Raw genomic sequence first — 11,037 nt, forward strand, 5'->3', positions numbered from 1 at the left:
ATCACGCAACGTATGCATTATGTGGCTTGAAATCCTAGTTATACGTTGTACAAAATAAATGCGACAAAATATATTCATTCATAGTTTTTTGGCTCTATATATATTTAGTAAAAAGGTTACATCCATATTACAATCAATAAAATGGAACATAATTAACATCCACCAAACTTTATCAGTATTCACAAGATACAAACGCTGCGACCAACTTTTTTTTTCCCCCCTTAATTTTGATGGGAAAGTTTCTTTCCTCAAACACGTAAACAATATCTATATACACTGCCTACCATAAGTTCTCTATCTATACTTTTCAAGTCACGTTTGGTTTTATCAATAAGTGTATAAATTTGTTTTATATGTTTGAAAAAATGGGTGGTCAATATGATAATATATTTATTTATTAAAAAAATTCAGAAAAAAAAATTCTTTAATGAATCCATCTTCCATGCATGTAATCCTAAAATATGATTGGCTTTGAGTTATTTTTATCCCTGAAAAAAAAAAAGAACTATTTTGTCATTTTTTTGGATAAATAAAAAAAATAGATTTCCTAATAAATATTATCGATCTAAAAAATTAGAAACTATGACCATTAATAGCCATGGTTTTGCAATTCAAATAGGAATCTATAGACTATCCAATCTATCATCACACCACACGGTTATCCTAATTATTCTTTTCTATAGTGTACAAAAACACGTAAAATCAACATCAAAACGCTGAACGGGACTACTGGGACGAACTCACAATTCCTACTATCAGCTATCATAATTCCTGCAAACAGGTGTGATAGGGAGCTCATACCACTTGCTTTACCCTTGGGTGACTATTTTGTCGTTTGTTATGTAAGCCTAAGGCCGAGGCCCAAAGCTATCTGCAAGTTCTTCCAAAACTCTGCCTCCCGCACGCTTTACAGCAAGTTGGCCACAGCAGCCTGGCCGACCCAATAATCCGTATACATCAACACTGTATTGCACAGGGATCTATTTTAAATGAAAGTCTTTCTATTTTCTTTTTTTATTTATTTAAAATAATAATATGTAATTATAATCTATCATGAAAAATGAACAAAAATATAAAGAAATTCATTATTTTGGTTTAACAATTATAAAGAAAAAGGGAAAAAAAAAAGATACAAAGAAGAAAGCAACCATTTCTTTTTTAAAAGATTAATAATTTTCATAAAAACATGTAATTTTTTTAACTTTTTTATAGGGCTTATAAGCACTAGATAATCTCCATGTATAAAAAAAATGTATAGACAAAATTTGGAAATAATTTCCAGTATGAATGTTATATTATAAAACTGCCTACTAACTAAAGGACTTCATAAGTACATATATTTATAAGTACAGATACACACACCGGGTTCAAAGAATACTGTATATATTTATATAAAATAATTCTAACATATATAAAATTCTGGATGAAATTTGATAAAGATAATAGTTTTTCAAAAAATTGTCATTTTTTATAAATATAATAGACAATAATTTTCTAACAAAACGTCATCTTTACCATTATTTTGGATAAAATTCATTTGAGATTTTTTTTTGGAAAGAGACTTCCTATATATATATATATATATATATATGTATACACACACATATAAAGCTCAACTAATTAATCAATCACTTACAAAACCGCATAATTAATTTGAAAGGCCAACCAACCAGGTGATTTCCAAATTCCAGCCAACTATTTGTATTGTATCTACAGCCTGACAAATTGTCTTTAGTTTCTCCAACTTTTCCATGATTAAAATACCACACAAGTTCTTGGTCAAAATCTCTTTTTCTCTCTCTCATAATAACAGCTACACAGTACAGTAGTGAATGATATAGCATTTAAAATGGATATTATTATTAACAGCTAGACTTTGCATGCAACAATTCCAGAGAGAGCAGAGACCATAATTTAATACAGTACCTCCTATACATTTATATATTTTGGTCCCCTACTTTAAAAAAGAGTTTAGTTAAGCCACTGTGCTTTGGATTTGGAGTCTTTTTCTCGAGTCAATCAAAATCCTTCTAATATTTTTAGTATAATATGTACTACTCCACCAATCTATAGCTTGCTTTCTTTTAAATGCCTAAAGCATCAAAATTTTGTGGTCCTATTTTTTACCTCAATGGTAACAAAGTATTAAATGGATCATATAAGTGATGGGAAGGTACTATCTAAGTTCTTGTCTTTTACTCTTATTTAGCAGACGACACTAACTAGAATTTTTTTTCTGAATTGGTACTCTAGCTTTCAATCATGCAATTAGCTCCCATTAATTTTGCTCCATTTCCATGCTTCTAAAGAAAAGATTTGTTGCTACCAAAAACACATCTAATGGCAAAATACTTTTGTGGTGAATATTGAACACGCAACTTATTATTTCATAAGGCTTTGCTTCTTTCACAAGTAGTTATCATTTATATATGTTTAATATCTCAACGCAACTTATCCATTTACAGGCCACAACAAGTTTTTGTTGTGAAATAATGACAAATAAAAAAATTCTTTCACTCAAACACAGCTTACTCATTTCTCATGCCACAACAACTTTTCGTGTCAAAAGCCCAAACTTAATTTACCGCAGAATAATTTCACTTGTCTTGCTTCTTCCATGAGTATTAATTTGGCCCTGAGACTTTTCATGTGCAACAAAAGGTTAATTTTGCAGCCAAAAGTCAGTTTTATCACAGTGACGTTCTCTATGTGTGCTAGAAGTTTTGCTTATCTTTAAGGACTTGGTAAAACGATGAAAGCAGAAAATTCTCTGTTTAATATATATATATATATACAGATCTGAAATCTTTACCATGATAATTTTGCATATTATGTATATATTAGTTTCGAACCACTTATATTGGAATTTATTGCTTTAAATTAGATTAATTTATGAATCACTTTCACATGTTCGATTTTGTTGTTTATTTCCAACTTTGAAACACCCAAACATTATTGTCTCCCTCAATCATAGAACAAAGACTCCCACAGAACATTTAATTATACGTAGAACCGAGGAGGACCACAGAATACTCTGCATTATGTAGCTTTATATTAATCATCAAAATCTCAACCCACACTTAGATATAATAATAACAAGATTTACCTTAATATTTATTAGCTGTCTTTGATTAAATTAAGAGCTACCCAAATCTTAATGGAAGCTTTTTAAGTTAATGGACATTATATCTACCACATTAGAAATCTCCAAATTGACAAAAACACCCATACCCAGATGAAAATTTTCAAGCCCAAGAACCATAAATAGTCAAGCTCTTCAAAGGCTAATTTGGGTATTTTAAAGATTGCGTCCTATGTATCTTTGATTCAGCTCTCACATGGCTTGAAATTACCCTCATGTGACCACATGCTTGGGACCCTTCCCATGTTATAAGCCCTGTAGGGAAGGGGCGTCAAACTAACAGTGCTTCTCTTTCTTTGACTCATCCAAAAAAATTTTAATTATTAATTCCCACTCAGCTATATACTAAGATAAGCCTGGCCAGTTTAATTATTCTTTAATCCCACCATCGTTTTCCTTTGTCTCTTAAAAGCAACAGATTTTCTGTCAAAGTTTTCATGTAATTAAGAAACTGTCAGACATATTCAATCCAAAAAAGAAAAAAAGAAAAAGAAACTGTCAGAAATTTTCATAGAACAAAAAAAGTTTTCAAAATTTTTTCCTATATTTTCTATTTTTATTGTATTTATAAACTTTCTCTCAGTTTCTCAAAATTCAATTTTCCCAAGTTGAGCACATAAGTAGTAATAATTAGTTTTAGAATAAGTTTCCTGTTCATTGCTATTACGAACAAAAAGATTTACAAAGAAATTAAAAGAAAGAAGAAAAAAGACTAAAAAAGATTTGGCTAAATTGAAAGAACAAGAAAGAAAAAAGAAGCTAGAATGGCATGCAAAATTATGGTAAAAAAAACCTTTTTGTCACTTAGTTCCCGGGTTGTCCATGTGATTACTCATATATTCTAAACCAAACCTTGGCCTTCTTGTTTCAGCTTGCCCAGACCACATAGTTTTTATAATCACACCGTCCAAACATTTTAACTATCAACAACAAAAGAAAAAGACCCAAAAAAAAAAAAAAAGAAAAGGTAAAAACTTTATGGAAATATTAAAGCATCTTCTTCCCCCTTTATAAGCCACAAGTCTCATGCACTTTCCTCAAACACACAAACACACTTCGCTCCCTCTCCCCAAACTTTCTCTCAATCCAAACACACTCATAACCAAAAATATGGTCTCCCTAGAAAGTGTTCAAAGAACATCTAGATCCATTGAACCAATTACTAGTCCAAGAATTTCCTTCTCAGCTGAATTCCTAGATGAAAATAACTTCATCTCTATTAGTCCAAACTCTCAGCTTGAGCAAGAAAAGGATCGTGGTGGTGAAAAAGCAGCACGTAATGCAGAATTCGAATTCCTCTCAAACAACAAAGAGAGCAGCCACACCATGTTGACAGCAGACGAGCTTTTCTTTGAAGGGAAACTCCTTCCATTTTGGCAAATGCAGCACGCAGAGAAGCTAAACAAGATCAGTCTCAGAATGAAAGATGATGAGGAAGAAGATGTTGAAGAAGAGGTTAATAATAACAAAGAAGAGAATAATAGGATGAGTTGGTTTGTTGATGATGACCCTTCTCCGAGGCCACCTAAGTGCACTGTTCTATGGAAAGAGTTACTAAGGTTGAAGAAGCAACGCGCTTCGTCGACTTTATCACCATCTTCTTCTTCTTCGTCGTCTTCGTCTTCTTCGAGCTCACTTGCTGATATAAATACAGCAGATGAAGGAAAACAAAGCAGAGAGAAGCATATGAAAAGGATAAAGAAAGGTTTGGAGAGAACAAGATCAGCTAGCATGAGAATTAGACCAATGATTAATGTTCCAATTTGCACTACTCAAGTGAAAAGCAGTGCTTTGCCACCTTTGTTTCCTCTAAAGAAAGGAAGATTATTAGAAAGGTGAAAAAAGAAAAGAACGAATTGGTAGATAAGCTTGAAGCTGGTTGGATCTGCTGGGGTTTAATCTGATATGTCAATCTCTTTCCCATTTCTTCCATTCCATTTCCCTTTTTATTTTTCTTTTATTATTATTATTTTTTAATTTATGTTTCTTGCTTTAGATTGTTGATTTTGTGGGTCTGAAGAATTATAATGTAAATTCTGACTTTTTAAGCTCTGTTGTTATTAACAAATTTATGTAATCCTTCCCCTCCTCCCCCCCTCTCTTTTTACATCATTTAGGAAGAGTTTACCAAAACAAGAGATTACCAAAGTAATCGAACATATAAAAGAGGAATTGGGCAAATTAAGGGGCAAAGAAAGAATTTCATGTGGTATATACCAACCATTGACAAACAACAAGTATATTCAAAATAGTGTATATTCATACTATACAAATTAAGAGGATCGTAATTTGAGAAATTAGTATTTGGACAAACTATAAGATACAATTTCAGAGTAAGAACCAAGAAATAAAGAATGGCTGACTCTGTATGAACAATCGGTTTTACAAATATGAAGGGGAAAAAAAATATAAAGGGAAAAAGACTATAGCGCTCACATGTGACAATAAATATTTACGGCCAAAAGTTCAATTGGGTTTTCAATTTTGTTACATAAAGCAAAACCATGTGACTTTTTTACTTTTGAATCCATAGACTAGCTTCTCAATGAGGTGGAGGTGCCGAAAGTGGATTTCCAAAAGTCCTGGTATGAAAATTATAACAATCAGCTTACTGAGGCAATTTGGTAAAATTTAATTTTGGTAAACAGGTAATTTGGTAGATTTAGTTGCAAAAGGACTAGTACAAGTTCAGAGTACCTTAGATCCAAACCAGACCTTCCAAGAAGGCTTTTTGGAATTTGACCAGTCAAATTATTGTTTTGTAAGTAGCTGAAGGAAAAACACAAGAAGAGAAAAAATGGTCAGGCATGCCAATAATTCAATCAAAATCCTCAATTATGCACCACAAGAAAATTCAGATTTCAGAATTTTTTAAAAAAAATAAAAATAAAAATTCAAAAGATTGTCACTTCATGAATCATGATGGAAATTGTTAGCATAAAAATTGGAAAAATTAAGATTGTGGATGATGAAGGAACAGAATAAGTTGGAATGTCTTTTCATAAAAGTGGATGGACATCTAAAATTTAGGTAAACATCCACTTAGGGAACCACAAACAATAAGAAACAACCAAATGAGAAGCACACTATTAGGCTAATAACAAGCAATTACAAGAAGTTGGGTATATCCAGTAAGCCAAAAAAATTTGCTATGTATATCTAAAATCTGAGCTTGGTGGACTACCACTCTGCCAAAGAATTGAAAATGTGGACCATCAAAAATAGTCAGATCACATGGAAACCTACAGTAATATAAATCAGACAGCAAAAATGCACAGTGAACAAGCATATTTCTCAGACCCACCTCTCATTTCTGATTCAGGTAAAAACCAAGTAAATTGGTCCAAAATCCAATGGAGGGGAGGGAATCAGGGAAAGCAAAAACTATATATAAAAGAAAACTTGGTGAAAAATTCTTAAATATAACCATCATCATCGAAAACAACCTTTTAAAAAACTGAGTTATAGCCAACTTGTTCACCAGCTTAGCAAAGCTTTAATGGATATTAATTGATATGCTGCAGCATAGAAGTATGTGAAGGTCCAATTGCATCAATCTGACACTGTTAATCTTTTTTTTTAATGATAGGAAGCATTGACACATGTAGTACTGTTTTGGATGTGTGACAATGAGGACAGGGCATAACGTTAGTAATAAATTTGGGTGGTATTCATTAGGACTGACCCAAAGGCCGTAGAGAAAAGCCACATAGCCCAACAGAGAAGAAGCCAGGCAAGACTCAGACAGACTGAAACAAAGTAGAAACTGTTGGACAGTGATGGCACCTAGCCCATTCAGACACTGCTGATTCCTCCTCCTTCTTCTTCATTGGCTGCTCCAATCTTTTTGGTAAAAATTGTCACTACAAATATATATTTAAAAAAAAAAAAAAAAAACAGAGGTATCCATTTGTTCAAGATTTTTGAAATTTGAACTGAGAAAATACATTTTCCACCGTCATAATTTCTATCAATGTTAGTAACAGAGCTAAATTATTGGTAACTTGGAAACTTTTGGACCATGGGCTAGATAGGTTTGGGCCTTTCATAGTGGGTTCAATAAACTTAATGTGGGCTTTCTTTTTAACTTTTTCTCTTTGTTTTGCTCAACTTCCTCTAATTCATAGTGGACCAGCAAAGATTTATCGAAGAAATCTTATCCTTTTTAGTGAATTAGAAACCATTCTAGAACCCAAAAACAGATATCAGCCACAAAATTAAAGAAATGGTCGGAAATAATCAATTGCTCTAAATTAAAAACTAACCACATTATCAAATGACATTTAATAACAGGGGAAGGCCTTCAAGCTTGTAGGAAATAATCAATTTAGTCTAGATGCTTCAAATATTATAAAATCAAATCTCATAGAACTGCAGGATAGATGGCTCAGATAAACCTGAATGGCCAAAGGGAATTCACAGATAATGCCTCTAGCTACGCCTTAACATACATAATCAAATCTAAGGTATTAAAACATAAGTCTTATTATAGCACCTCAAATTCTTCAAAATTTTTTAATCATTATGTTCATAGCTGAGATGCACTTAAAAGGGATCTAATCATTTAATTTTAAAATTCCTAGAAAGCTATCACTCCCTAAATCACATGGTAGATTCCTATATGCATTATTATAGCTTATCATAACAATTACTTATTCGCAAAATAACTAATAATATTAATAACAATAATTTAGTTTCGATTATGACTTAAGGAAGATAGCACCAACATAATGATGGTAAAATTAAACATATATGCACAAATATTTTACTCACAGTTCCTGCAATTTTTCAATTTTCCCAAGCGATGAGGGAATCTCTCCATTGAACTGATTGTCCTCCAAATGTCTGAAATGGAGTAGGGGGAAAAAAAAAAAATTGGTTTAGCAAAAGGCAAACAACTAGTTCCAGGCAAAAGGAAACCTAATTCCAATCATTTGGATAACATAAACAATCAAACAAACATAGTAGCATTTTATCCAGTAGTGTTTAAGAACAAATGAAGGGAAAAATAATTCCCATAACTTACAACTTCCTAATAAACTTCAATGAACTTAGATCAGGAATAGTTCCAGACAATCTGTTATTCCCAAGCAAGCTGTGCAAGAAACATGAGATTTTTATCAGCAAATTGTTCTCTTAAAAATTCATTTTTAGTTTGGTAAAATTCATTTTTAGTTTGGTAAAATTAATGTTTGATAAACTACATGTCAGTCAATGCGGTCAAATTGGCAACGCTAGCTGATACTGATCCAGAGAGTCCCATTCCTGTCAGGTTTCTGAAATGCAAGGACAAATACATGTAAGTTTTCTCTCTAAAGTTTTAACAAAGTGATGAGGAAAAAGAACCAACTTATTAGTAATTATTTGATATAAGAAGTTCGGACTCACAAAGAGACCACACGAGTTTGGTTGCCTTTGCCTTCTGCGCATGTAACCCCAGTCCACGAATACTTTTGAGGGTAACAAGGATCACCATTCCAATCAACTGGAGGGTTCTGAAGTTTATCTCTAAATTTTACCAAAGCAATAACTGTGCCAACAAAAAGAAAATTTGCAACTCTTATCAAGTAATAGTGCCATCAAAACCAAGCAATGTTAGTTGGAAATAGAATGAAACAGATTGGGCTTTGGTAGATTGAACTAACCCAGAACCATTTCTGAGTATAACTTTTTTCTTAGATCAACTTAGTTAATAAAGCTCCATTCAATAGGAAAACATATACGAAGTTTTGGGTAATAAAATTAAGCATTACCGTCTCGGGTAACTGTTCTTCCTCCCAGAGTTAGCAATCCAAACACCTCGCCGCCATTAATGGAGGGACCAAATTTAGAGTCAACAGATGGTGTCAAAGTCAACCTTGTATGACCAGAAAGAGGCCATTGGGTTGCAAAGACAACAAGGCCAGCTGGAGTCACGTTTAGATTGCTGTAATATGTGATACCATTTATGCTGATATTGAACATCCTTGAGCTCTCTCTTGATGAATTGCTGTCATGTGCAAAGTACAAGGCAATGTAGTAGGTTGAGTTTTGAAGAGAAAATGGTGGCCAATCCAAATCCAAGGGTTTTGATTGGCCTGAAGTTAACTCTGTCTGGAAAATTTTCGCAGGAGGGTGATTCCAAAAACCAGAAACAGATACATTTCTATTGCTTGTTGGATTGGATTTTCCAAATGGTGCCCAAGATCGATCAAATTCATCATCAGGATATCTGAGGGACAAAAAAGAAAAGACCCAGATTAACTATCTAAATTTTACTGGTTTTCTTCTAAGATTGCAGAGAAAATCAAGTTTGAAAATGCAAACCAAGTAAAAACCAGGAAAAGGGGAACCCAAAAAAAAAAAAAAAAAAAAAAAACTCTAGGACTTATAAAAGCGGTGGGAAAATTGCTAAATAACACAAATTAATCAATCAACAACCGTGCAGAGGTTCAGTATGAAGTCGATAGAACAGAGCAAATGAATTAACATAGAAAAGCGAGCTTGAAAATGCTAGCCAAGAAAAACCCAAGAAAAGACAAAACTCTAGGACTTGTGAACGGGTCGGAAAATTGCTAAGTAGCACTGATTAAGCTATTAGCAATGGTGTGAAATTGATAGAACAGAGCAAATTGTACTTACCGGATTATAGGTCCACTGTACCCAAAAGAATTCCGAGCGACCAAACCCAGACCGTACTTGTTAAAATCGGTGGTATTGTAGAAAGAGTCTTTCAATATAACAAATTCTAAAGCCGATATGAAAGGATCCGAATCCGTATAATTATTGGCCCCAATGCACACGCTCATGGTCTTCCCCTGAGCAAGGAAAACCCCTTCATAGGGTGACGACAGTCCGTCGGCATAATCCGCTGTCGTATTGACCTCGCTCCATAGAGTCCCATCCACCATCTGATCAAAAACAGGTGGGGAATCCTTGCCGTTGATCCCTCCGTAGTAGTATGTCGTCCGGACCATGTACTTGGCTCCGTGGTAAACATTGACGGTGTAGCAGAACTTCTTGTTTCTATTGTTCAGAAGAGGAAATGATCGGAGGGTGGAGAGGATAGGAACACTAACGGGCGTGGTGATGACCTTGGGGGTCCCAGCGGAGACAAATTGAGCATCGGGAAGCCATAAGTTTCCGTCGTATTCAGATTTTCCGATGGCACCGCAATCAATCCGAATAGCTATTCATGCACAAAACAAAAAGATGAAAACATTAAAAAAAAAATTAAAAAAAAAAAAACCCAAAAAGGAAAAGGGAATTTTTGAGAGGGAAAAGCGGAGGGGAAATGGAAATGGAAATGGGATTACCTTTGGGTGGTGGTGGGGGCTGAGAGAGGGAAGAGAAGGGGAGGAAAGAGAAGATGGAAATGGTGAAGAAGAGGAAGAAGAGGGTGGACATGGCTACTGTGAGAGGAAGGAAATGGCATGTGAAAGAGAAACACAGAGAGAGAGAGAGAGAGAGAGAGAGAGAGAGAGAGAGATTTAAGAGAGAAAGAGAGAAGGTGATGGGGTTGTTGGATGAGTTTTCTTGAAAGTTGTTTTGAGATTGAATGGGTCTTGGCAAGTCATGCAAGCAAGGAATAGGAAAGAGAGAGAAAGAGAAAGAAAAATTCAGAGACGTGGAGTTGAGGAAGGGGAAGGTACTTTGTTTGTTTTGTTCGTTGGGTGTTGACGCGGGAAAAAAATCCCCAAGGCCAGGTCAGAGTCGGCAGTTGGTTTGGCAGGTCACACTAACTCTTCCACCTTTTATTTTATTCTATTTTTTTATTTTTTACTTTCTTATTTTTTTTAATGATCTTATAAAATTGTATTTATATTGTGTGCATGGAGACTAATTAAACATTACGCGCAATGGCTGTGGGGAAATATAGAGTTATTTGAATTGGTATCATAAAATGTATATTTATA

At 33.9% G+C, this 11,037-nt stretch overlaps 2 protein-coding genes across 4 annotated transcripts; one reads left to right on the forward strand and one right to left on the reverse strand.

Annotated features, from left to right (window-relative positions):
- Nucleotides 1-716: 716 nt before the first annotated feature.
- LOC107423044 (leucine-rich repeat receptor-like serine/threonine-protein kinase At2g14510) lies at nucleotides 717-10,797 on the reverse strand. 3 transcript variants are annotated; one of them, XR_009638347.1, is made up of 10 exons: nucleotides 10,438-10,797; nucleotides 9,764-10,310; nucleotides 8,896-9,353; nucleotides 8,531-8,672; nucleotides 8,347-8,418; nucleotides 8,169-8,237; nucleotides 7,916-7,987; nucleotides 6,828-6,985; nucleotides 5,840-5,911; nucleotides 5,401-5,724 (listed from the first exon to the last, which is right to left on the reverse strand). XR_009638347.1 is itself a non-coding variant. In XM_016032562.4 (9 exons), exons 1-9 carry the CDS (start codon nucleotides 10,526-10,528, stop codon nucleotides 5,685-5,687), a joined length of 1,563 nt encoding a protein of 520 aa, XP_015888048.3. In that variant the 5' UTR covers nucleotides 10,529-10,793; the 3' UTR covers nucleotides 5,401-5,684. The 3 variants fall into 3 exon arrangements, 2 of the variants coding, with proteins under 2 accessions (XP_060671869.1, XP_015888048.3); XM_016032562.4 differs by lacking the exon at nucleotides 6,828-6,985 and having other exon boundaries at nucleotides 10,438-10,793; XM_060815886.1 differs by lacking the exons at nucleotides 5,401-5,724; nucleotides 5,840-5,911; nucleotides 6,828-6,985 and adding an exon at nucleotides 717-963.
- LOC107423046 (uncharacterized) lies at nucleotides 4,090-5,190 on the forward strand. Its single transcript, XM_016032564.4, has one exon. It carries the CDS (start codon nucleotides 4,169-4,171, stop codon nucleotides 4,979-4,981), a length of 813 nt encoding a protein of 270 aa, XP_015888050.1. The 5' UTR covers nucleotides 4,090-4,168; the 3' UTR covers nucleotides 4,982-5,190.
- Nucleotides 10,798-11,037: the final 240 nt, after the last annotated feature.

The sequence above is a fragment of the Ziziphus jujuba genome, chromosome 3 (assembly GCF_031755915.1).
Source record: "Ziziphus jujuba cultivar Dongzao chromosome 3, ASM3175591v1".
NCBI classification, from domain to species: Eukaryota; Viridiplantae; Streptophyta; class Magnoliopsida; order Rosales; family Rhamnaceae; genus Ziziphus; species Ziziphus jujuba.

Coding starts and splice junctions, on each gene's coding strand:
- LOC107423046 (XM_016032564.4), top strand. CDS start 4,169: ATGCACTTTCCTCAAACACACAAACACACTTCGCTCCCTCTCCCCAAA.
- LOC107423044 (XM_060815886.1), bottom strand. CDS start 10,528: ATGTCCACCCTCTTCTTCCTCTTCTTCACCATTTCCATCTTCTCTTTC. Junction 10,311..10,437: donor GCCCCCACCACCACCCAAAG/GTAATCCCATTT, acceptor GTGCATGAATAG/CTATTCGGATTGATTGCGGT. Junction 8,238..8,346: donor TTGACCGCATTGACTGACAT/GTAGTTTATCAA, acceptor TTTCTTGCACAG/CTTGCTTGGGAATAACAGAT.